The sequence below is a fragment of the Mastigoproctus giganteus genome, chromosome 3 (assembly GCF_048544385.1).
Source record: "Mastigoproctus giganteus isolate SK-2022 chromosome 3, ASM4854438v1, whole genome shotgun sequence".
Lineage (NCBI taxonomy): Eukaryota > Metazoa > Arthropoda > Arachnida > Uropygi > Thelyphonidae > Mastigoproctus > Mastigoproctus giganteus.
This window is the reverse complement of record NC_143577.1, coordinates 157,490,923-157,516,352: the sequence shown is the minus strand read 5'-3', so window position 1 is coordinate 157,516,352 and position 25,430 is coordinate 157,490,923. Positions and strand designations below refer to the sequence as shown.

Here is a 25,430-nt window from a genome sequence, read left to right as displayed (position 1 = left end):
ATCAAATATGGCCGCCGAACATTAACAGAATTCTTGTGTAATTTAATTTCAACGGTTTCTGCAATTAATAGTCGCGTATAATTACTTTGAACGTTAAGTATTATGGCCTCGTTAAATAAAAGAGTATGTTTTTCGTTAATGGCATGAAAGGCTAATTCTGAGGCTGCTGAACGAGAAGCACGAACTGAGGCTTCATGTTGATTTACACGAATATTAAGAGAAAATTGCGTCGAACCTTGGTAAGACGAGTCGCAATCACCACAAGAAATGTTGTATACCAGATCATTAATTTGTGTTGCGAACGCTGAAAGAACCGACCGATTGTTCACTATAGTGTGTAACTTCCGTATTGGTCTAGCTACAATTTTAAATTCGGTATCTTTAAAGAATCTGTTAAGCTGTTTGTGCCACTGTTCAACATATGGGACAGAAATAAAGTATTTTTTGATATTACTATTGTTGATTGGTGTAGTATTTTGTATCCTATCCTTAGCTTGTACCCTCATTCGGTTTGTTGTGGTAATGGAATAACCCCTGTTTAAGAATCTGCTAGTTAATATTTGTATTTCTGAGTCCAAAGCAGATTCCGTCATTGAATATTTATAGGCATTAAGGAATTGATTAAAGATAATCGATCTTTTGTAGGTGAACGGGTGATAGCTATTATAATGTAGAAGCATACCCGTGTTTGTAGGTTTTTGATAGATGCTAAATTGTATTTTTTTCGAGTCCCGGGTAAGCGTGAAATTTAGAAAGTTTATTGACTTTGTATCCGCATCCTCCCTTTCCAATGTAAATTTGAGTCTAGAATGAATATTATTAAACGAATGTAAAATGTCTTGGATAGTACTACTATCGGTAATAACTAGAACATCGTCTAAATACCTCCCATAGTATGTGATACGGGGTCGAAAAGGTGTCAAAATGTATCTGCTGTTTTTATTTAACATATCCCAAATTAGATATTATTTGGGATATGTTAAATAAAAACTCGACACCGATTAATTATACGAAGCTACCTATTAAGGAAATTTTTCACTTAATTAAACTGTTAGTTGAGGCTAACTACATCACCTTTCGAGACAAGGTGTACAAACAAATTTTTGGATTACCAATGGGTTTGAGCCTAAGTGGCTTAATGTCAGAGATCTATCTCTCAATGATTCAGCAGATACATTTTACACATTTTCAACCCCGTATCACCTACTATGGGAGGTATTTAGACGAAATTCTAGTTATTACCGATAGTAGTACTATCCAAGACATTTTACATTCGTTTAATAATATTCATTCTAGACTCAAATTTACATTGGAAAGGGAGGATATGGATACAAAGTCATTAAACTTTCTGAATTTCACGCTTACCCAGGACTCGAAAAAAATACAATTTAGCATCTATTGAAAACATACAAACACCGGTATGCTTCTACATTATAATAGCTATCACCCGTTCACCTACAAAAGATCGATTATCTTTAATCAATTCCTTAATGCCTATAAATATTCAATGACGGAATCTGCTTTGGACTCAGAAATACAAATATTAACTAGCAGATTCTTAAACAGGGGTTATTCCATTACCACAATAAACCGAATTAGGGTACAAGCTAAGGATAGGATACAAAATACTACACCAATCAACAATAGTAATATCAAAAAATACTTTATTTCTGTCCCATATGTTGAACAGTGGGGCAAACAGCTTAACAGATTCTTTAAAGATACCGAATTTAAAATTATAGCTAGGCCAATACGGAAGTTACACACTATACTGAACAATCGCTCGGTTCTTTCAGCGTTCGCAACACAAATTAATGATCTGGTATACAACATTTCTTGCGGTGATTGAGACTCGTCTTACCAAGGTTCGACGCAATTTTCTCTTAATATTCGTGTAAATCAACATGAAGCCTCAGTTGGTGCTTCTCGTTCAGCAGCGTCAGAATTAGCCTTTCATGCCATTAACGAAAAACATACTTTTTTATTTAGCGAGGCCAAAATATACTTAACGTTCAACGTAATTATACGCGACTATTAATTGCAGAAACCATTGACATTAAATTACATAAGAATTCTGTTAATGTTCGGCGGCCATATTTGATCTCCGATGCATGGACCTTTACGCACATGCGCGAAGACAAATAATCACTATTTAAGTTTCAGATTTAACCCGATTCGGTAATTTTCATTCCTGTGATCACGACATTCGGTCGAAAAGCGTTGTCAGCTTCAGGAAGGAAAATTGTTTTGAATATTTTCATTAATTCTTTTAATTGCGTTAATTTGATTTTTAATTGTTTTAAATTGATTTTGAATTGTGTTAAATTGATTATTTAATTATTTATATTTTACTCTAATGTACTGGCAAGTTGTCGATTTTTTCGTTTTTTTCCGTTTTAATTTCCAGAGGGTATCATACGGAAGTGTTCTACGTACTATACTGAGGTAAACTCCTCTTATTATTTTACTAATATTATTATCAACGTAGAACATATTGAGTATTACAGCTCTGATTCATACTATTTAATAGAAACCCAAACACAAAAGGTTTTATAACTTATAGTACTCTGTACCATGCACCAGAATGAACACTGATAATACAAAACATACTTCTACTTCTGTTCCAGAGAACAGAAGTAGAAGGGATAGATGAGGAAAGAGGAAAGTTAATCTTCCGTGAGTTTCAAGTTAGACAGTGAATGGATGATGATTGATTGTAGCTTGCGTTCAGAATGGTATGGAAGAGAGTGAAAAAAATTATGTCAATTCAGAAGTATAGTGCTCATAGAAATATCTATAGAAAAGGCATGCAGCAAAAACCGAACATCTATGAGGCAGTGAGTGGATAGACATTGTAAGAGATGGGCCATTAATTAATCACACTGTCCTCTTTCAAATAGTTTAGAAATGTTTTGAGAAGACTGTTACAGGCGGTTTCCCCCAAAATCTCTTTTGAAATCCGTCCTACCATAATATAATATTCCATAGTAGGGTGGATTTGATATGTCTTACAATTGCAGATTGTAAGGCATAACAAGGGAGGTTGCATGAACGTGGGGTGAGAGAGGGAAGAGATGGCAGGGCATTAGCAAAGGCACATGATACAAGAAAGCAAGCATCAGCCAAAAAAAAAAAAAAAAACCCTTCTAATTTCACCCACCTACTCACTACAAATGTTCTAGTTCTGCCAAGAATCTATTTAAGCTATCAACTTCTACAGTGCCAGATGGAAGTTTATTCCAGCAATCAACCACCTGCTGGCTAAAGGCAAACTTCTGCACATCTATCCTACAACTTTCTTTCCTCAATTTGAATTTATGCCCTCTCAGGTGATTATTCTTAGCAAGAGGAAGAATCCCATCAGCATTGAGCATACTCAAACCATTCAAGGCTTTATACACCTCAATCAGATCACCTTGCAGGTGCCTAGTCTCCAGACACTGTAATTTGCAAAACTTAAACCTTTCTTCGTAAGAGCAACCCTTTGTTCCATTCACTATTCTTGTTGCCCTTCTCTGTACTCATTCCAGAAGCTCTACATCTTTCTTAAAACAAAGCCTCCAGACCTGTATACCATACTCAAGGTGTGGCCTGACCATTGCCTTATACAAGGGAATAATCACCTCCTTATCCCTGCTAGAAAAATTCCTGTATATCATTGACAAGACACCATGAGCTACTCTTGCAGACTGTCTGCACTGCTCAGAAAACTTCGCATCAGACAGCACAATTACCCCCAGGTCCTTCTCATTCTCTACCACTGTCAGTGTAGTACAACACAGTTGATACCTTACTCTGGGCTTACTGCATCCCATATGCAGTACTGCACATTTGTCAATGTTAAATTCAGTTGCCACCTCTCAGCCAATTGCTCAACTTTTCTAGATCCTGTTGCAGAAGCTTACTGTCATTATTGTCATTAACAACCCTGCCAACCTTCATATCATCTGGAAACTTGGACATTAAGCATGATATAGTATCATCAATATCATTAATAAATACTGAAAACAACAATGCACCCAACACTGAACCCTGGGGAACTCCACTAATATCATTAGTCCATGAAGAGCAGTGTCCATTGATTACCATTCTCTGTCTTCTCCCACTCAACCATCCCTTTATCCATTGCAGAAATTTGCCTCCAATGCTACTCTGCTCCTATTTGTGCAGCAGTCTTCATGTGCAACAGTATCAAAAGCCTTTCTAAGATCCAATTGTATGATATCAAAATTATTCTTTGCATCCAGTTCCTTTTGTGACATCATAGTGTCGAATCAAATTGGTCAGACAAGACTTTCCCTTTAACAAACCCATGCTGTTTCCGAGCTATAAACTGAAGTCTTGTCTAGATGATCCTACAGCTTCTTTAACCAGTGTCTCCATTAATTTCCCTGGAACAGATGTTACTAATAGGTCTGTAATTACTTGTTTCGCCCTTTGATCCTCCTTTTTGAATTGGGGTCACATTTCCACATCTCCAGTGTCCATGGGTACCTCCGCTGAGTCCAAGGAAGCTCTCATAATTATGGCTAAGGATTTGCTTACTTCCTTTGCTGCCTCCTTTAATATAACTGGATAGATCCCATCCACCTCAGGTGCCTTTCTTATGTTTATCTTCAACAAGTTCTCCTTCACTTTCCTCTCAGTTATTACAAAATCATCTGCAGGGGGTGGCCAACAAGTCAATCGCGATCTACCAGCCGATCTCGGCTTTAATTTTAGTCAATCACATTTTTAAATGTATATAAAAAATAGATTAGTCAAAATCTAAATGCTATTATTACAAATCCGTTGAACCACATGACCACTCTTGTTGTCGCGCAGCCGCTAGGCTTGTGTAGTGAAAATTCATGTAGTTACAATTTATCGAATTCTTATTTGGCTTAGTTAATATTAATAACTGGACAGTGTTTATATGTTAATTTAATACCCTTTGTTTTAAAATGAATAGTACGAAAAAGAGTAAAACGTATCATTTTCTTCAAGAGTGGGAACTAGAATACTCTTTTGTAATGATAAAAGAAAAATGTTGTTATTTGATTTGCAATTTTCTGTGACTATACCCAAAAAAAAGGAAATCTAGAAAGGCACTTCAAAGTGCTCCATGGTAAATACCAATTGGATTTTTTGACCAATAGTGACCTTAGAAAAAATAAATTAAAAGAACTTAAATCCAGATTATTCGCAGAACAAAATTTCTTTGTGACACCTAATTTACAATCTAAAGCAGTAACTGTAGCATCATTTAAAGTGAGTCAGTCATCTTCTTGCAAAAAAAAAATGCAAACCATTTTCTGATGGTCAATTCATCAAAGACGCATTTTTATAAATAACAGTTTCTCTTTTTGAAAATTTTAAGAACAAAAATGGAATTAAAAGTGCCCTTCAAGATCTGCAATTATCTTGAAATACTGTGATGTGACGCATCGAAAAAATGAGTAAAAATGTGATGAACAATTGCATGCTCATATTGCTAATTGTGTGTCCTTTTCTTTACAACAGACTTCAGTGATATAGCTCAATTGCTCGTTGTTATTCGTGTGGTTTCGATGATTCTGCCACTAGAGAAGAACTGCTGGGTATGGTTTCGTTAAAAGAAAGAACTGGAAGTCTTGATATATTTAACGCATTAAAAAATTTTATTGAAAAAATTAAATTACCACTATTTAAGCTCGTATCAATAAAACAGATGGAGCTAAAGCGATGATGGGGCATCTTTCACGGATCCATCACATTGTGATAAATTCCCAGATTTTTTGAGTTACCACTGTATCATCCACCAAAAAGTGTTAGCCAGCAAAAGATTAAATACTAAAAGTGTTATGCACATCGCTTTCAAAATCGTGAATTCCATCAGAGGACAATCTCTTAAAAGGAGACTGTTCAAAATGCACCTTGATGAAAATTAACCAGATCTGATATTACACACAGATGTGAGGTGATGAGTCGGAGTAAGTTTCTACAGATTTCGAAATTTGCTAAATGAAATTAAAAAATTTGTCAATAAAAGTGGAGATGATTATCAGCAGCTGCAATATATGGTGTGGTTGTGTGATCTGGCTTTTCTGGCAGATTTCACCAGTAAATTAAGTGATCTGAATTTGGAATTACAAGGAAAAAATAAAACTGTGGGTGACATGATTAGTAGTATTTCTGCATATAAATATCAATTTTTGGAAATGGCTATGGATCTCAAAGAAAAAAAATTCGATCATTTTGCAAATATGCAAGATCATTTGCAAAAGTATCCTGTTTTTGAATTTAATAGTGAGAAATATATTTCTGAAATTGAGAAAGTCATGGTTGATTTTGAAACAATGAAAACATTGTTCAATATATTTCTTGTCCATTTAAGGTCGACTAACAAATTGTCGACCGTAACAAATACGAAACAAATTGCAGAATAAATCGCTGAGATTTTTCACACGGAGAAAATATTACTTGAAAATGAAATTATTACATTGCGAAACAATATCTTCCTAAAATCCAGATCACCAGAAAAAGACTTTCGTTTGCCGAGAAAAGTACTGTAAAAAATTGCAGTAAATTTTTAAATTCACTGTTTTGGTTCCACATAATTATCTATGTGAATCGGCCTTTTCAAAAAAAAGATGAAGAATTGCTCTACTCTTACGGTTGTTGTTGTTGTTATTATTATTTGGTTTTTAGGAGCATTAGCAACTAAGGCTGTATTGCTCTGGGGATATGCGGTGGTCATTTCCTGACCTTTCAGCATCCTCCGTATTTTGTGGTCAAGGGCTCGAACTCCAGTCTAATCAAGAAGCGTGTGCTACGCACTGCTGTTCCTGCCCACCTGGCTACAGAGGCGCCCCCTACTCTTACAGACTTGTATACAGAAGATTCTTTACAGTTGCCTTATCACAGTACTGTATATCCCCGATTTTGAAAGCTTGGCAGATGACATTAAGACACAAACTTCACATAAATTAAAAATTTAAATACATATGAATTTAAAATAAGAATTTTGAATTGTATTTAATTTTAAAATTTATAAACATTTTTAAATATGTGTTGATTAATTTTTTTTAATCACGTGCAATGAAATTCTTGAGATGGCAGATCGTGACATACCCAGAGCTTAGCTTTGCCACAAAAGTTTGCTGACTGACAGAGTGGGAAACAAGAGCAGTGATGCTGGAGCAGTGATCCAAGAAATATGAAAGTTAGTTTGTTGGTTTCAAAAAAATAAATAATAATAAAATAAGAATAACATGGTTTTCCTTTCTAGAACTTGATTCAGTTTGTAAGATAATCTGCTTTTTCTTACTGAACTGAAGAAGAAAGCTTAAATCTAAACAAGAACTATCACTATAGCTTTGAATAACAAGTTGAAATTATACAGAGGATTACATCACCACAAGAAGGCTTAGTGCTGGAGTCTCCTTTGGTTATGTCTGACAAATGCTCAATGCAACCACCACTTGGTTTTTAACATTTATTAAATTAATACTTTAATAAATTAATTTAGTAAATTAAAAAGAACTCTATTTTGTTATTAGAATTCAAACTAAAACATGTCCAAAAAAATGTGATATAAAATTAACTTTAAGCAAAATAACCAAAGTAAAATATTGTTAGTGCATATTATTTCTTCCATTAAGTATCAAGTCATTTGGCTATGTAAACAATATGTAATAAAAATAAGTATTATGAAAGCTTAATTAACATAACCCAAATGATATAAGGAAGATTTAATAGCAGCCATTCAAGGATGCTTACATATTTATTGCTATACTATTTTGCATAATGTCAACTTTAGATATGCACCCTATTGTTTCACTAGCAGAAGATGCCACCCAGTAGAATTACTTCACTGCTCATAAAACTAATTTCAGACAGTCTTCAACATTTCAGTATACAATGAGAACTAGCATTTGTTTTCACTATATGCTTGGATCATTTTTAGCAGTTCCAAAGATATAAAAATTATTGGGGGAAAAATTCAGCCTGTGAGCAGAAGAGCTCCAACGTTCTTATACCAATTTAAACAAAAGTTTTGACAGTATTCACAATTCTAGGTACTACATGACGTATACTCAGCAAGTGCCATCATCACTCTGGAATAACAAAATTTACTGTCAGTCCTCAGAGAACTGTCTATATCAGTTCGTTATGATTGATTTGAAAACACATGAATTTTCATAAAAAACTACCTGCATCCTAAATCCTGACTACCCTCAACATTAAAAAACTGTATAACAGTATGCTTGCCCTGTTTCGGTAGCAGATATACAGTAGCAAAATCTGATACAATATACACAGGTGTTCAAAGAAAGTGCATCACCTAGGAATTTCACATTTATAACCCTTTTTCGCGATGATATGTTACAAAATATAAACAAAAGATATTTATTAATAGTTAAGGCAAAGCTAATTAATATTTGACAGGTGCTCTCAAAATATTCCAAAATGAGCATTTGCAACCTTTATACAAGTTTTGGTAAACATGACAATTATGGCTGAAACATTATCAAAAGCCCTCAATTTGCTTCAGTTTATCATTTTAAATGGAAAACAAAATGAAAAGTTCACCAGGTGAAAACTAATATTTAGTTGAACCGCCTCTGGCCCTGATGGCAACAGCACACCGTCGAGACATTGACAAGACCAATTTCTGAAGGTAATCAACTGATAGTTCGTGGTTCCAAAACACAAATTATGGCTTCCTGAAATTCACGAAGGGTCTTTGGTTTCTTTCTTGCAACTGCAGATTCCACACAATGCCAACAGTTTTCTATAGGATTCAGATCCAGGCTGTTTCCTAGCTAAGAGTTGTAATGGACCATTCTTCCAGCCATTTTTTCACCTGTAACAAATGTAAACACATTACTGTCGAACTCTAATGCAGAAATGAAGATAAAGTAACTACAGAAGTGCCTACTTACACTTTTCATCCGACAAGGAGTAGAGTCGTCCTGAAAGATGCAGTTACTTGGTAAGTTGAAATGGACTTTAATGGTTGGCAGCAATTTGCTTTCCAATACAGCCAGGTATCCATTGGCATTTATGGAACCTTTTATAAACTGCAGGTGACCTACTCTGAGATACATCCCCATATCATTTGTTTGATAAGTAATTTCACTGGATGGTATTCTTCACCACGTCTATGGCAAACGTTTATCTCTCATCAGAGCCGTACAGGTTGAATTTCTTCTCATCTGAGAAAATAAAGACTTCCACTGCTCGGGGGTCCATTTGACATACTCCTTACATCAAATTAATCAGGCCGTTTTCATTTTTTGTGTGAGGAGGGGCTTCTTCTTAGGATGACAAGCTACAAGTCCATTTTTGAAGAGGCGTCTTCTGACTATACTGTACTTGCTACCACTCCTGTCTGTTCTTCCCATTCTCTTTTCAACTTAGACGAAGAAACTTTATGGTTTTAAAGGAATAAGCACTTCAAAATGTGGTTCTGTTTTGACGTAGGGACTCGTTTGCATCCAGTTCCTTTTTTCCTATCAGCAGAATCAGTATTCTTGAGTTTGGAAAGAATTCAACTCAATGTCGACTGATTACAAGACACGCTATAAGCAGTATGATGGGAAGAACATCCTTCTTCACGTAAAGCAACAATAGCACTCTTTCTTCATGGAGTCAACTGCACGTAACTCAGCATCCTGACAAGCAAGGAATTACTGCAGCTCTTGCAGAACGTGCTTATATAGCTGAAAGTAACAGCTGATGCAATATTACTTGATCACCTATGCATGTTAATCTTATCTGATGCAATCTGTAAGAAATATTGCCATATACTTACGTTATTCGGACGACAATTACATTTTTAAGGGGTGATGCACTTTCTTTGAACACCAGTGTAATTTATTACCTCAGCAGTACAGATCACCTTATCTCACACATATCACATAGCTAATTTACATTGTGGTGTATGCTGTACTCTGAATGGGTTTCTACTGAACCTACCTTATATTTCAAAATCCAAACAAACTGCACTTGATTTATCTTGAAAAATCTTAAAATTTCTTACCATCAGATGTTTTTTGTATTTTCATGACTCCATCTGCAAAACATTTCACTAACCGATGTGCTTGTTCTCCTTCCACTTCCCGCAAGAGAGTTATTTCTGGCAGCAAACGATAAAAGGCAGTAGCTATAAAATAAAAACATTAATACTTTTTCTTTCTTGAAAAAAATTTATGTTTAAAAGAGTTTAAGAATAAGTAGCAAAAAACAGCAATGGCTCCCAACCCTCATACTCATGACAAAATGTAACTATAGGGGTAAGTTCAAATGAAAAAGCAAAAGTAGAGAATTATTTGCAACTATACATTTAACATGAAATAATTAATACAATAAGTTATTTTGCATTAGTTAGTACCCCGAATGGAACTTCCATCTGTTTCACAGCACATATCCTGCAGCCTCCTAAGTTAAAAGAATCATAAAGCTAATAATTAGGGGGAACTCAGATGGGTGGCAGTTGAAGCAACCAACACTAGGATTCTGTCACGGTAGACTGTAGGTGGAAATAAACATTGAGATTGGAATTATGACCATATATATTTATGAAATAATTGAGGAAGTTTTTGGGAGGTTTAGATCTTAGATCTTCTCCCAGATAGGTTTGTTCTATTAGTTTGACTATTCACAATGCATAGAAGTCTGGAAGCCTCACTTTAGGAAGGATGTGAACCTGTTGGAACAGGTAGAGTAAAGAGCAAAAAGATTAATGAGGAGAAGAAAAGGGTGGTCTTACCAAGAAGGTGTCAGTTTTGCAAGCTGTAATCTGGATACTAAACACCTGCAAGATATGGCTGAGGAGTTTAAGGCTCTGAATGGTTGAGTCAACTTAATACTGAGGCATCCTTCTTCTTCTTGTTGAAGACTACACAAACTGAGGAAAGATGGTTGAAGAATATATGTGCAGTAGTTTGCCTTCAGCTAGCAGGTAGATTGTTGGAACAAACTTCCATCTGGTGTTGTAGAAGTGGGTAGTTTGAATAAACTCAGGAACAAGCTAGACCATAGGTTCCCAAAGTGGGCAGTACTGCCCCCCCCCCCCCCGTGGGTGCTGAAGCCTTCTGGGTGGGATAGTGGGTTCAGAAGCAATTGGGGGGGGGGCGTTCAGGCGGTCTAGGGGTTGGTGGCTCCTTATCTGTATTTTTATCTCTTCGGGTCCAGTGGACCCAGTTCAAAGGTCAACTAATAAATTCTATAATTTTTACTCTATGGACAGCTGAAATTCGCTATAGGTGAAGCCAGAACTGTTTTCTTCGATTTTCCCGCTTCAATTTTCAAAACCTTCTATTGAATTTCACGCAAATGACAAAAATGTGACATCAAGTGTGTATTTTTTTTAGGCCTTTTTCTGTTATTTTTCTAACCCCACCCTAAGTAGCCTAGAGCCTTTGAAACGCAACAACACGAGCTACTGTGAGTTGACATAAGAAGCAATAAAGCGAAACAGTAGCAACAACTGTTTTTGAAAAGCGAACAGATCGTATTTCCTTTCTTCGTGTATTGCTCGAACAGAAAATCAGGGAAATTCAACTTTTAGAAACGAGAAAAACTGGTAACACTGCAATGCGCATTTGATAAAAAAAAAAAAAGTTTGCTTTATTGTAATTGTTTTTAGTAAACAATATCGGAACAGCAGTTTCCTGGGTTTGATCTTCTAACGACATTTTGAGAAAATATTTCTATTTGTGGCTGTTATAAACTTCAAACTGGTGTGCAAAAGAAGAAAAAAAAATCATCCGCTATGAATAACGGATTGTTTCTTGAAATGTGTATTCTTCACAAAACTGGAATATTTTTTAACAGTACAAAGCTAACAGATTGCGACTAACGGCTGCTCAAAAAGTATTCTTAGAAGATATTTGCTTGTTACGCTTTGATGTCATCGCAAAGGGAGAAATTCTGTTTTAGTACAGAGGCCGAATAAATTCACTATCCACGATCATAATGCTGTTCTGAACTGCAATAAACAGATAAACCCCACTAAAAAATAGATTTTCTCCCCATCACTTCTCTTGCTTTGCTGTGGATTTTGGCAAGCAATTTCACACAATCAAGTCGGTGACTGCTAAATGCGATGTGGTTTCTTGTATTCTCTCTCTCTATTTCGGGATCTCTGACCGTGTGGTCATCCTGGAGTATAAACAGAAAATTTGTTAGTCGGAATGCTGCCCACAAATGGCACCAATTATCAACTCTTTTACTGTCCTTCTAATTTTCAATATGTGCAGATAATCGACTTGGGCAAAATTTGAAAGTGCTACTTCAATTAGGAGCAAAAACCGTTTGCCCCAACATAACGAATTACTTTAGGTACAATAAAGGACGACTACTGATGATTTTACTGACTGGAAGGAAGTGTCCACAACTGTACAAGGCGGTCACTCAAAGGAAAGTAACTGTAGTCATTTGTACTCAAGGACAAGCTATACAGTGATGTTTGAAATGTGTTTCTTAACTAATAGCATAACCCCCCCTCCCTTCCTATCCTGTCTATCTTTTCTGTAGACGTTGTACTCCCCAAATTCCAGTTCTGCATTACTTATAGCTGCGTGACACCACGTCTCTGATATCCCAACAATATCCGCCTTTGATGCTTTGCGCAATACCTCAAATTCATAAATTTATTTACCAAACTCCTAGCATTGGTGTACACACAAGTATACATGCGTCTGTTCTTTTTCTTAGCTACCCTAACACAACCCATGTGTTTACTTGTACCCCAATGACTCCCAGCAGTCTCTGAAATATCCTGCATGTTATTTTCCAAGCTGCTGCTCATTCCAATAGAAGCAGTGCAAGAATCACTTTCACCTTTGCCAGTGGCTACTGTTAATCTATTAGTCCTTGTATCCCCCCAATCTAGCAGTTTTCCGAGCCACCTAACACTGCCTCGATAGCATCAACAAACATTCTTGCACCCTTTCTATTTAAGTGTACCCCATCCCTGTAGAAGCAGTCTCTCCTGTTAACAAGTAATGCAGTTCACTAGCTAATATTTCCAGGGGGATTATTGCAAAATATTGTTCCGAAAAACAATTACAATAAAGCAAAGAGGGTTTTTTATTGAATGCACACCGGACAAAAATCGGACTAATCTGAACTTAGGCATCCTACGATGAAGCTGACTTACTAGAACTTCAGCATCTGTGATGAAATTTACAGTTGTGGACCTTTGACAATCTCCTGGCCTTCCTCCCACCAAAAGAATATTTTTATTTCTTTCTCCCTGTCTCTTTCCCTTAGGTCGGACTAGAAAGGGTGAACTCCCTCCCCTAAGGAGTTTTTTCCCCCAAGTGAATGAAAGGAAGTGGAAATTTCAGGAAAATGAACCCCGTTTTCCTTCATTCAGCAAACAGCAGCTCTGTCAGCCAAGAGAAGTGAAATTACATTTGCAGCTCAGAATGGAATTCAAGCAAGCAAACATATGACACTTTATGGTGAATTTTTCAAGCGTGTGTGTGATAATGAAAATTCAATTTTCCCCTAAAATTTTTTGATGATATCAAATGCATATAAAACAATCTGTTACTCGTAACACACACACACACACACACATACACACACATATATATATATATATATACAGTAAACCCCCGTTATTCGCGGGGGTTACGTTCCTGAGAAATTCCGCGAATACTGAGTTATGGCGCCCATAGTAATAAAAGGGTTCCATTCCAAAGTATGAAATATATAACAAAAACTAGTCTAAAATTGTCTGTACGTATTGTGTATTTACCTACATAATATGATTATATACAGTACATAGAAAAATACAAGCATAAGGCATCGAAATTAAAATAAGAAACAATTTATTAAATGTATACATATTTATTAGATATTTAAAACAAACCTTTCAAAAACATATCAAGAACATGGGTTGCTGGGTGAAAAATAACTCATAATCGAAGTCTGTTTCTTCATTTTTTTATTGAGCTCCTTTTGAATTTCCCCGTAAGGCAAGAGTAATTGTTCAAGGTCTCGTTTAAACTTGATGCTTCTTTCCAAATTAGGATCCGTTTCCACCACCTTTTCTGAAAGTTGTATAGAGAGGCTAAAGATTTCCTTTAATGACTTACTATTTAACTCTGTTCTAACGTCGAGATTTTCCTCCTCAGGATCATTTTGGTTTTTATTTGACCTTGTTACTAATTCATCCAACTCTTCTATTGTAAGTTCATCTGCATGAGTCTCAATAAGTTCCTGAATGTCTGTTGCATCGATGTTTTCAAAGCTCCCACCTTCTATTCCCTGTGTGATTTCTACAATATCGGCAACCAGTTCATTGACATTAGGGATTGTTTTAGCAACAACCACTTCTGGCCACAATTTTCGCCAACACGCATTAATTGTAGATGCACTTATCTCATCAACTGATGAGATAAGTGCATCTACAATCTTGTTGTTGATCAGGCAATCTGCAATGTTATAATTTTTCCAACTTTGGCTTACAGTTAAGTTTGACTCCCTTTCCATTTTTTCAATTAAGCCAGTAAAAGTTCTCCTAACATAGTAGGACTTAAACGCAGAAATCACACCTTCTAGCGGTCTAGCGGTTGTAAAAGTGATGTGGTGTTGGGTGGCAGAAACACAATTTCAACGTTTGGGTGGTCAAATTCTAGACCGCTTGAATGTCCTGGCACGTTATCAATAAGAAGCAGAACTTTGAAAGGCAAAGATTTTGAAGCTAAGTAACTCTTTTTACCTCTCACACAAAGCTATCATTAAACCACTCTCTAAAAAGTGTAGTTGTTACCCAGGCTTTTTTATTGGATTTCCAATAAACTGGAAGATGACCTTTATTCTTTTCCTTCAAAGCATATGGATTCTGCGATTTATACATGAGCATCGGTTTGATCATGTGTCCACTACTGTTTGCACAAAACAAAAGAGTAAGCCTATCTTTGGAAGCTTTGAATCCAGGAGCAGATTTTTCATTTTGTGTTAAGTATGTTCTGGCTGGCATTCTCTTCCAAAACAACCCAGTTTCGTCTGCATTGAACACCTGTTCGGGAACATATTGTTTGTCTGTAATTAATTTTTTTAGTTCGGTCAGGAAACTTTCTGCAGCCACGAAATCCGCTGATGCAGACTCGCCTACCAGTTTCACATTATGAAGGCCATATCGATTTTTAAACCTTTCAAACCAGCCTTTGTTAGCTAAAAAAAATTTATCCCACCAGTGCTATCGCCAGTTTCGATGAAGTGCTGATAGAGGTGTTTTGCCTTTTCACGAATGATGACAGGATTTTATTTTGACGGGATTAAAACGGGATTTTATTTTGAGTTCGGTCTTCTATCCGCAGATTTAAAGCCTTTTCCATTTTTTCTAATTTCACATCACAAGTTACAGAGCAAATTTTTGATGCAATTAGCGCGTTTTCACGGACACTACAGTGGATTTTTTCTTCCAATTTCTTGATTGATCGCACCATTGACTCATTGATTTTATAATGTTTTGCCACTGACAAGACACTTTCACCATTAGAAATTTTGTCTAATAATTCAATTTTACTCGCTAATGTCAAAACCTTCTTTTATCTTTTCACAATTCCCTTGTTATTCGTGGCCATATTTTTGTAGGGTTAGAAAAGAACTTGTCCAAAATAAAGTCACTTTCTTTTAACGTTAACACACTCGAAAACATCTGTTTACACCAACACACTGCAAAACGGTAGATTTTTCACTTTTGCAAACGTATCAATTAAAAGCAAACAGTGAAACCTTCCATGACAAGCGCATTACACATACTGAACAAGGATTAGCGTGAAACATCCACGCTCGTGATTTTGTCACCCCCCACCCATTGAGTGCAGGACGCTTCCTTTTTACACCTTTTAAGTTATTTTTACTCATTTTTAGGAAATAAAGCACAATTACAAAACAAGGAGGCACGCTTGATACATATCAACAAAGCTGCGCACGTGTAGCAACTGAATAAACAACACTGTAAAGGCAGAGATACTGTACACTACAAAGGGTACTAGGAAAGTTTTGCAATACAGCTTTGTTTATTTAATTTTTTCAAAGTAATTTCCTCTACATTCAATACACCTCTCCATCCTCCGAAACCAATCTTTAAACCAGTTCTGCCAAGTTTCACTAGGGAGTAAAGCACACTCATTGTCCCAAACCCGTAGAAGGTCCTCATCACTGGAAAACCGCCTCCCTTTTAGCTTCATTTTCACATGCGGGAACAGTGCAAAGTCGCAGGGAGCAAGGTCTGAACTGTAGGGAGGGTGCTCGAGAAGTTTCAGTCCTGTCGTGGTGAAATATTCGGTGCAGGCTATGGCGCGGTGAGCTTTAGCATTATCGTGATGGCGGTACCAGGTGTCCATTCTTGACTTTGACCGCAGGTTCTTCATAGATCCAATGACTTTAGGCAGGCATTGTTCAGTATACCACTTAGCTGTGACTGTCTTCTGCGTGTCCAAAACGACACGTTCCACAATTCCACTCGATTTGAAAAATACAGCTATCATTTTCTTCTTTACAGATCGGGATTTTCTGACAATTACGAGTGTGTCGTCATCATCAAAGACCCAAACTTTGTTTTGAGCCTTGGTCGGCAGATCGTAATAGTACAGCCAAGTCTCGTCACCTGTCACGATGTTGTTCACATACCGAGATTGTCCCTTATCAAACTTTTTTAACATCTCCCGGCACCAAGTCACACGTCGTGTCATCTGCTCTTCAGTCAGTTGATGCGGCACCCAGAGAGAACAAAGTTTCTTCACGTGCAAATGATATTGCAGAATCGAACGAATTGCTGGTGCATTTAGGCCCAAAGTATCCTCTATCTGTTGGTAGGTCACTCGCCTGTTTTCGTCAAGCATTTTCCTCACAGCAGTAACGTTTCCCTCCGTAACTGACGTTCGTGGCCTTCCCGGCCTCTCAGAATCCTCCAGAGTGAAATTTCCCCTTTGGAATTCTCTATACCACCTGAATATCGTTGTACGACGTGGACAATCATCATCTAGTGCAAGAGTCATTTCTTCTAAGCACTGGTCTATGGTTAAACCACGCACGAAATTATACCACAAAACTGTCCTTATCTCATTTCGTGACCACGATGCCATCGCAAGCACTTTACACTCTCACTACTAATGAATAACTGAGCCCATCGACTTGGCGCGGCGGCTACTATGCACGTATGAACATGTCTCAACATGCAGCAACAAGCAGCTTCCTGTGATTCATTGTTGCGTCATATTGCAAAACTTTCCTAGTACCCTTTGTATTAACACCTCACATTTTACTAAAGCACATTTCTAGGGGTTACTACCATAAAACAATAAAAACAATTTCCAGTTGTGTTTCTGCTAGTGGAATCTGTTATAAACTGGTAGTAAACTCGATATAATTGCATTTGCGATAATAACAATAGCTGGAATTTTACGTAATGGTGAAATGCGTTTCCCCTTCACTGATATAAAAAAAAACATTTTCAGAATCTTCTCTTCATTCCTTCGTGTTGCGTTCAGTTGGGGTGATTCCGGTCCGATTGCCATTTCTTGTAATCACAAAGGCGAATCGTGCATAAGCGAATTCGGTTTGTGTTATATACGATATCGTTCCCCTATTTATAAATTGTGTATGATCAAATTTGTATAGTGTAAACACGTGTTACATGAGGACTGACTGTACTACTCTGTGGACTGGGCAAAATGATTTTAGCCACACCCATGTTTTTTTTTATGGAGGAAAATATTCACGGCACTTTAAAATTCACATTTTTTTTAGGTTTAAATCAGCAACCACGAATACAGATATCGCGAATAGCGGGGGTTTACTGTATTTTTTTTGTCGTTTGCACACCAGGTAAGATGTATGCGAAGTTCCTTCGACATAAATTTTCGAAGTTTATAACGCAGCTATGAATAGAAATATTTTCTTGAAAGTTCGTAAGAAGATCAAATATACATCCATGAAACTGCTGTTCCGATTTAATCCTCTAGAAACAATTACAATAAAGCGAACTTTTTTTATGAAATGCGCATTGTAGTGATCAGTTTTACAACAGTTTTTTTTTTTCCCTTCTGTTTCCAGTATGGCTTCCAAATAGATGAATTTTCTATATTTTTTGTTAGTAGATACAATACATACTGAAGAAAGGAAATACGATATTTTTGTTTTTCAAAACCAATTCGTTGCAATTCTTTCGTACAACAATTACGAAAAGCAGTAAAAGCAAAATGTTGTGACAGAGCAACAATGTTGTTGAATACTGAATGTTGAATATTGTTTGAATATTGTTGAACAATGTTGAATATTGTTTGCAAGTAATGATGCTCAACTGTTTGTTTTCCACGAAAATTGTTTACAGTTTTATTTTCTCCTTGGATCACCTTGGTAACGCTAATGACGTAAGCTTGACCAGTCAATTATATCTCTGCATCTGTTGATTCATTTGAGACAGATTAGGCGCGAATTTTAAACTAATGCCGCAGCATGTTTCATTTTCAAAGCTTCCAAGGCCGTTCTGCCGACGTAATAATTCATAAATTGATATGTGATCATACATTTTTGCTGTTCAGAAATAAGTTTCACTACAATCATCAGTCATACAAAGTGTAAATTAAATCTTTTATTTTGTGAATATTGTTGCAAATTTTATTACTTCATTATGTCAGATTCTAAGAAGAAATGTCGACAGTACAGTATTGAATATTTGAAATATGGCTTTATTCAGTCTCCTACAAACCAATTATTACCTATGTGCTTGATTTGCCAAAAAGTATTTTCAAATGAAGCAATGAAGCCTTCTAGGCTACAAGAGCATTTGACTAAAATGCATGCTGACGAAAAGGATAAAGATTTGTCCTGTTTTCAAGTACTAGAAGAAAAATATTTTAAATGTCCAACTATATCAAAACTTTTTGCGTCAACTAAACAAGATAATGACGGATTACAAGCTTCTTATAATATTTCATTATTAATCACAAAAGCGGGAAAACCACACACAACTGGTGAGGAATTAATCTTGCCAGCAATAAAAGAAGTAATAAACACTGTGCTTCTTAAGCCAGCATCAGATATCATCAGGAAAATTCTTTTGAGCAATAATTCAGTGCAAAGAAGAATCGATGAAATGGCTGAAGACGTTGAAAAATCATTGTGCGATTATTTGAAGACATGCCCAATTTTCAATTCAACTCGATGAATCAACTCTCCCAAATAATGAAGCACTATTCTTATCATACACACGATTCATAAAAGAAGAAAAAGCATGTCAAGAATTACTATTTGCTAAAAATTTGGAAGCAGATACAAAGGGAGAACTACATTTAATACCATGAATAAGTTTTTACAAGAGAAAAACATTCCTATTCATAGTATTTTGTCTGCTGCTACTGATGGTACTCCAGCAATGACAGGGCGCAACAAGGGTTTCATAGTGCATTTGAAACAAGCAGTACCAAATGTACTGCTTGTTTCAAATGTCATCGTCAACATTTGGTTGCGAAGAATTTAAGTGAACGCCTGCATACGTCGCTCCATTACGTTATTAGAGCAGTCAACAAGATTAGAAGCAATTCATTGAGTGACAGATTGTTTAGCCAACTTTGTAGTGAAAACGATGAAGATTTCAATTGTTTGCTGCTTCACACAGAAGTTCGTTGGCTTTCAAAAAGGTATTTGTCTGAATCGATTTTACAATTTGTTTGATTCAGTACTAGAGTTCCTAGAAAACAGAGACGACAGATTGCAGGCCAACCTGATTACATCCAAAAATGACATCGCTTATTTGACAGACCTCTATAAAATATTTAATGAAGTCAATCTACAATTACAAGGTGATGAATGGAATTTAATTAAAACAAAAAACGTTATTGCCGCTTTTGTAGGGAAACTTATTCTGTTCAAGCGGAATCTAGGCCGAGGGGAATATAGCCATTTTTCAAATTTATCAGCAGTGTCTCTCAAAAAGGAAGATTTACTTACATACTGCCAACACTTGGAGGTTCTCCATGCTGATTTTAATGAGCGATTCAAGGATATTCTAAACATTAATATACCAAATTGGGTTTTAGATCCTTTCTCACATGTAAACACAGCAGGATCATCAAATTTAGAAGAGGAACTCATAGAACTCACAACAAATGAAGAACTAAAAATAAAATTCAGAAGTGAATACCATGAGTTCTGGCTTCAGAAATCAATACCGACACTGTACCCTGGATTACGGGAAATACTGGAGAAATTTTTAATTGCATTTCCATCTTCTTATTTGGCTGAGTGTGGGTTTAGTGCCGTAGTGAATTTACTATCTAAGAAAAGGAACCGACTGCATATAACTGAGTGTGACGATTTACGACTGTTTTTAACGAAAGTTGAACCCGATATTAACAAACTTTTAAAAATGCATCAGGCTCATACTTCACATTAATTTGTTATTTTTTTCTTTGTATTTTTACTTTGTAAGTTCGAAATAAACAATTTTCTAATACATTTGATGGTGTTTTAATTATTACAATAAGATTCTTACTAATGAAATACAATCTCCTAATATGTATTCCGAATTTTCATATTTAAACCATTGTATGAAACTTCACATTAATTTGTTATTTTTGCTTTGTATTTTTACTTTGTAAGTTCGAAATAAACAATTTTCTAATACATTTGATGGTGTTTTAATTATTACAATATGATTCTTACTGATGCATTTGCAATCTCTTAATATGTATTCCGAATTTTCATATTTAAACCATTGTATGAAACTGTGCATAATGTTATTCAAGCATACACTTTACAATCTTTACATATGGGCTATGTTTCAACAAAATCGGAATAGCAATAACTGTGTTCAAGATGAAGCACATATTGGCCACTACTTTTTCAATAATTTAACGGCATAAGCAGTAATGTATTATTAGTTGCTATTTACGTCGAAAATATCAAACGGCTTGAACGTGGAAAACTGTTATAATGGGGGCGTTACAAAATTTATGTCTTCCAAAGTGGGCGGTGGCCCGAAAAAGTTTAGGAACCTATAAACTAGACAAACTATTAGAGGGGATAGACTGGCGATATGGAAAATGTGGCTTTTTTTTTGTGCTGTATAAGCTAGCTTTCTTGAATTGTTTGCCACAACTAATACTGAAGTGGGGGCACAGTAAGAATTAATGAAATTTTTTTGATATGGCATACACATAACCATCTTAGAGCTGTACATTCAAAATGAAAGGAATACTAGAATTTTCATGATGCCTATGATAACCTCAAAACATACTCATACTGCATGGAGATGATGCAGTTTGCTGGAGTTTTGCTCTGGAGACTAAACTTGAAGTCGCCAATAAGCAATATATGGTACTGCACCAGATGATGAGAGTCATCTAATACCCAGTGTTACCTGGTGACACTTAGGGGCAATATTTCTCTGTGTGATCTGAATGCTACACCCTGATCACTACTTATGTTGGTTTACACCTGAGTAGTTGTCTCCGGTATACTACCTGCAGTGTTTCTGGAGCTGAACATGGGGAAGGGGTATACCCAAGATATACCCACTATCATGAAGGCGAAAGAAATGGATTTGGTTGTAACAGAACAACTGGACTCCATCAAAGTTCAGTCCATTTTAATCAAATGATAACCGAATATCAGTTCCATTTAGGAATTGATATTAAGTGTTTTAGACTCCAAGGTTAGCCTTAGCCTGTTTTACCTGAAAGAATGTATGTGGCAAGTGTCGGGAACATCAGTTTATGATGGAATGAAGATTAAAGGATTTCAACCCTACAAGAATAATTTTAGTAACATGATCTGGCAAACATTTAGAATCAGATAATTTTAAATGGTAGTCCTTTTGTTGCCAAATCCAAAGGCACCAAACAGCTAGGGGGGGGAGAGGGAGGGAGAGAGAGAGAGAGAGACTTCATTGGAGACAAAACCATTGCTAATTTGTGATCTGATTTCCTTATGAAGTTGTTCATAATAGAGAGAAGATCAAAATTGTGGGGGGGGAGTTAAAATTGCCTGTTATTTTATTAGGTAAATGAACAAACTGAATGTCACTAGTAACAGCTAAAGCTTCAGCATATCTGCCAGTGAGACCCCGGCAATTAGAAAATTGAAACCAGATGTTGTTATTGAATGTTAAAATCATTATGGAAAATTATTTCACTGATAGGAAATTTAGAGTCAAAAAAAAGTTGGTTTCGGAAGTCAAGTGATTTGTACAGTAGGAAGAATAATAGAGGAAAAAGATGAATTTAAAAGAATGGGATTAAGAGAATTTAAGCCTGAAGAGATCAAAAAGAGGAGCTTCAATTGGATAGTCTCTGTGAAGGAACAGAGTACCCATAACAATGAATAATTGAGATTCTGTCAGAAAATGAAGTGAGGAATTGGTAGAAGATTACAGATATCACTGAGATTATAACTAAGACCACATAATATATGTGAATAAATTAAGAAGTTTTTAGGAGCTGTAAATTTTTTGCAGAAAACATTTGCTCCACTAGTTTGACTTTTGATGATGGATTGATGCATATGAAATAAAAGGTGGGATGGGATATATATGAATTGATGCAAATGAGGTAAAATATGGGGCACGATGTGTATGAATTGAAGATTTTGGATGTGGATCTTAATGTGGAACGTAATATGGAATGTAATATGGCCTTGGCAGTTTCCCTTGCACAGTGACTACTGATATCAATGAGATTTTCTTAATGCAGGAATATGCAGAAATAGCAGTGAAAAATTTCAAGACTACATGAATAGATTACATGAAAGTATAAAGTTTAACAACCGGCTATTGTTTTTGTATATTTTAGTTTAAAAAGAAAGGAATGTGATAAGTATCCAGGTGCACAAAAAATATAAATACACAGAAGATCATAAATTTTGATTCAAATGGTTCATACACAATATAAAAACTGGGATTATTAAAACTCTTTTGAGATTATTAAAATATGCCTTAGTATTTATTAACACAAAAACAGAGGAAGAAATATTTCCATTAAAAATGTTAATAATAATAATAATAAAATTTCTAAGCAAAGAAATAGATAAAACCATAGGCAAATTTTAAAAATATGGCTAAAAGTAATTTTTAAACCTACAAATAAGATGTACAATCTTTTAAATGGAGGTGACAGTTCAATGATCTGGCACCTCTATGTAAAAAGGAAACATAATTTACCAGAATACCAGTGAATGCAAATTACAGCTGAACTTTTGAATTTCATAAAGTTTTGGATCCATTTGCAAGCAAAAAAAAAAAAAAAAAAAGGTGTAAAACATATTTCTGGGAAAAAAACAGCAGTTCTTTTCCAAAAGGAAGAGTGATTTCCAAAAATGGGAGAAAAACAAAAAATTTTTTTTAAGTCAAACACTGAACTAGAAATTAAATTTCACTCAAAACAAACATACATTTTATATTAAAATACAGCCATAGGATTATTTACCTGCAAAATACCCTTATAAACATTAGATTAACTAGAATTTTCTTTTGTATGGATATTCTCTTAGACATCAACTGATTTTGATTGGTTCTTGAAAGATACTGTTGCAGACTACTCTCTCTTCAGAAATATTCAAAGTTTTTTTTATAACAATGAAACAGCTGTTCAAACTTGCTGTCGAGAGCATTTCCAAAGCTTCATCAAAAAGAGAACTGAATTCAGTATGTTTTTCCATTTGATAAATATTCTCTCACATTCAACACTATTATAAAGATTTGTTGAAATGTCAAGAATGGCCTGGAATAATCTGTTATATTTCAATCTTCCTTGTGCATTTGTCAACCAAGGAAAACTCTACATCAATTCTTTACTCTTTCATAATAGCATCTGGTAGGTTCTCACCCTGAAAGTTATAGAATTGATGCCGCAAAACATCCATTACACCATCTATTTCTTTATTTTTAACAACACCAAGAAATATTGGAAACTTAGCCACAAAAAATTTTAAATTTGGAAATGATGCACTAGCAACTGATGAAATTCGTTTTTTAACAGCATTTTTAAGAACATTTTTTAATAGGAACTTTTGCACCATGTAGTCACATACCGCCACAAAGTACTTCCTCACTGAGCAAAAGAATCTTCCTCACTGAAGATTCTGTTCTTTTGCCTGAGCAAAAGAACAGAATCTTCTCTTCTTGTTTTAGACTCTCCAAGACCTTCATAGTAGAAATACCTAGTTTAAGAATCATCCATTTGGTTTAGTCTGCTATGAGTAATGACTTTAGAACATGGATGTGAGGTATACTGCCTTGAAGAGCTATGCTTGGATTTTCAATTGTTAGTATAGCATTAAAAGAAACAAGCACATTGCTTTATTCTAGTGAGAAGAGAAAAACAGCCTTTCTGCACAAGTGAGGATAGCATGCCTAGAATTATCAGCTTGTTAAGGCCTGTTTAGGATCTCTTTTAACAGAATTTAGCATTAGCATTAGTAGAAGCATATGATGCAAGAAAGCAAGCTTATTCAGCATCAGCCAAAAAAAAAAAAAAAAACCCTCTCCCATTTCACCCCTCCGTTCGTTCGAAATACCTGTCCAGTTGAGCTTTAAATTTGTTTAGGCTATCAACTTCAACAACAAGTGATGGAAGTCGGTTCCACCAACCAACCACCCGCTGGCCAAAGGCAAATTTCCGCACATCTATCCGACATCCGTCCTTCCTCAATTTGAATTTATGCCCTCTGAGGTGATTATTCTGAGAAAGATGAAGAATCCCATTGGCATTGAGCATGCTCAAACCATTCAAAGCCTTATACACCTCTATCAGATCACCTCGCCGGTGCCTAGTCTCCAGACTCTGTAATTTGCAAAACTTAAGCCTTTCTTCGTAAGAGCAACCCTTTGTTCCATTTACTAATCTTGTTGCCCTTCCCTGTACCCATTCCAGCAGCTCTACATCGTTCTTGAAATGAGGCCTCCAGACCTGTATACAGTACTCAAGATGTGGCCTAACCATTGCCTTATACAAGGGAATAATCACCTCCTTATCCCTGCTAGAAAAATTCCTGTATATCATTGACAAGACACCATGAGCTACTCTTGCAGCTCGTCTGCACTGCTCAGAGAACTTCATATCTGCCTGCACAATTACCCCCAGGTCCTTTTCATTCTCCACCACTGTCAGTGTAGTACCGCAGAGTTGATACATTGCTCTGGGGTTACTGTTACCCATATGTAGTACTTTACATTTGTCAATGTTAAACTTCATTTGCCACCTCTCAGCCCATCTGTTCAACCTTTCCAGATCCTGTTGCAGCAGCATAGCGTCAGTAGTGTCCTTAACGACCCTGCCAACCTTTGTATCATCTGCAAACTTAGACATTAAACTTGATATCCCATCATCAATATCATTCATAAACACCGAAAACAACAATGGACCCAACACTGAACCTTGAGGAACTCCACTAACAACATTAGTCCACGTTGAGCAGTGTCCATTGATTACCACTCTCTGTCT

General features: G+C 35.9%; 1 protein-coding gene across 2 annotated transcripts in view; it reads right to left on the bottom strand.

The window, feature by feature from the left end:
• Polr1C (RNA polymerase I and III subunit C) overlaps positions 1–25,430 on the bottom strand; it is a 255,785-nt gene that overhangs the window by 61,318 nt on the left and 169,037 nt on the right. For both annotated transcript variants that reach the window (XM_090369465.1, XM_090369466.1), the window contains one exon: positions 10,007–10,129. In XM_090369465.1, the coding sequence (XP_090225591.1) occupies positions 10,007–10,129 (123 nt within the window). The remainder of the gene's footprint in view (positions 1–10,006; positions 10,130–25,430) is intronic.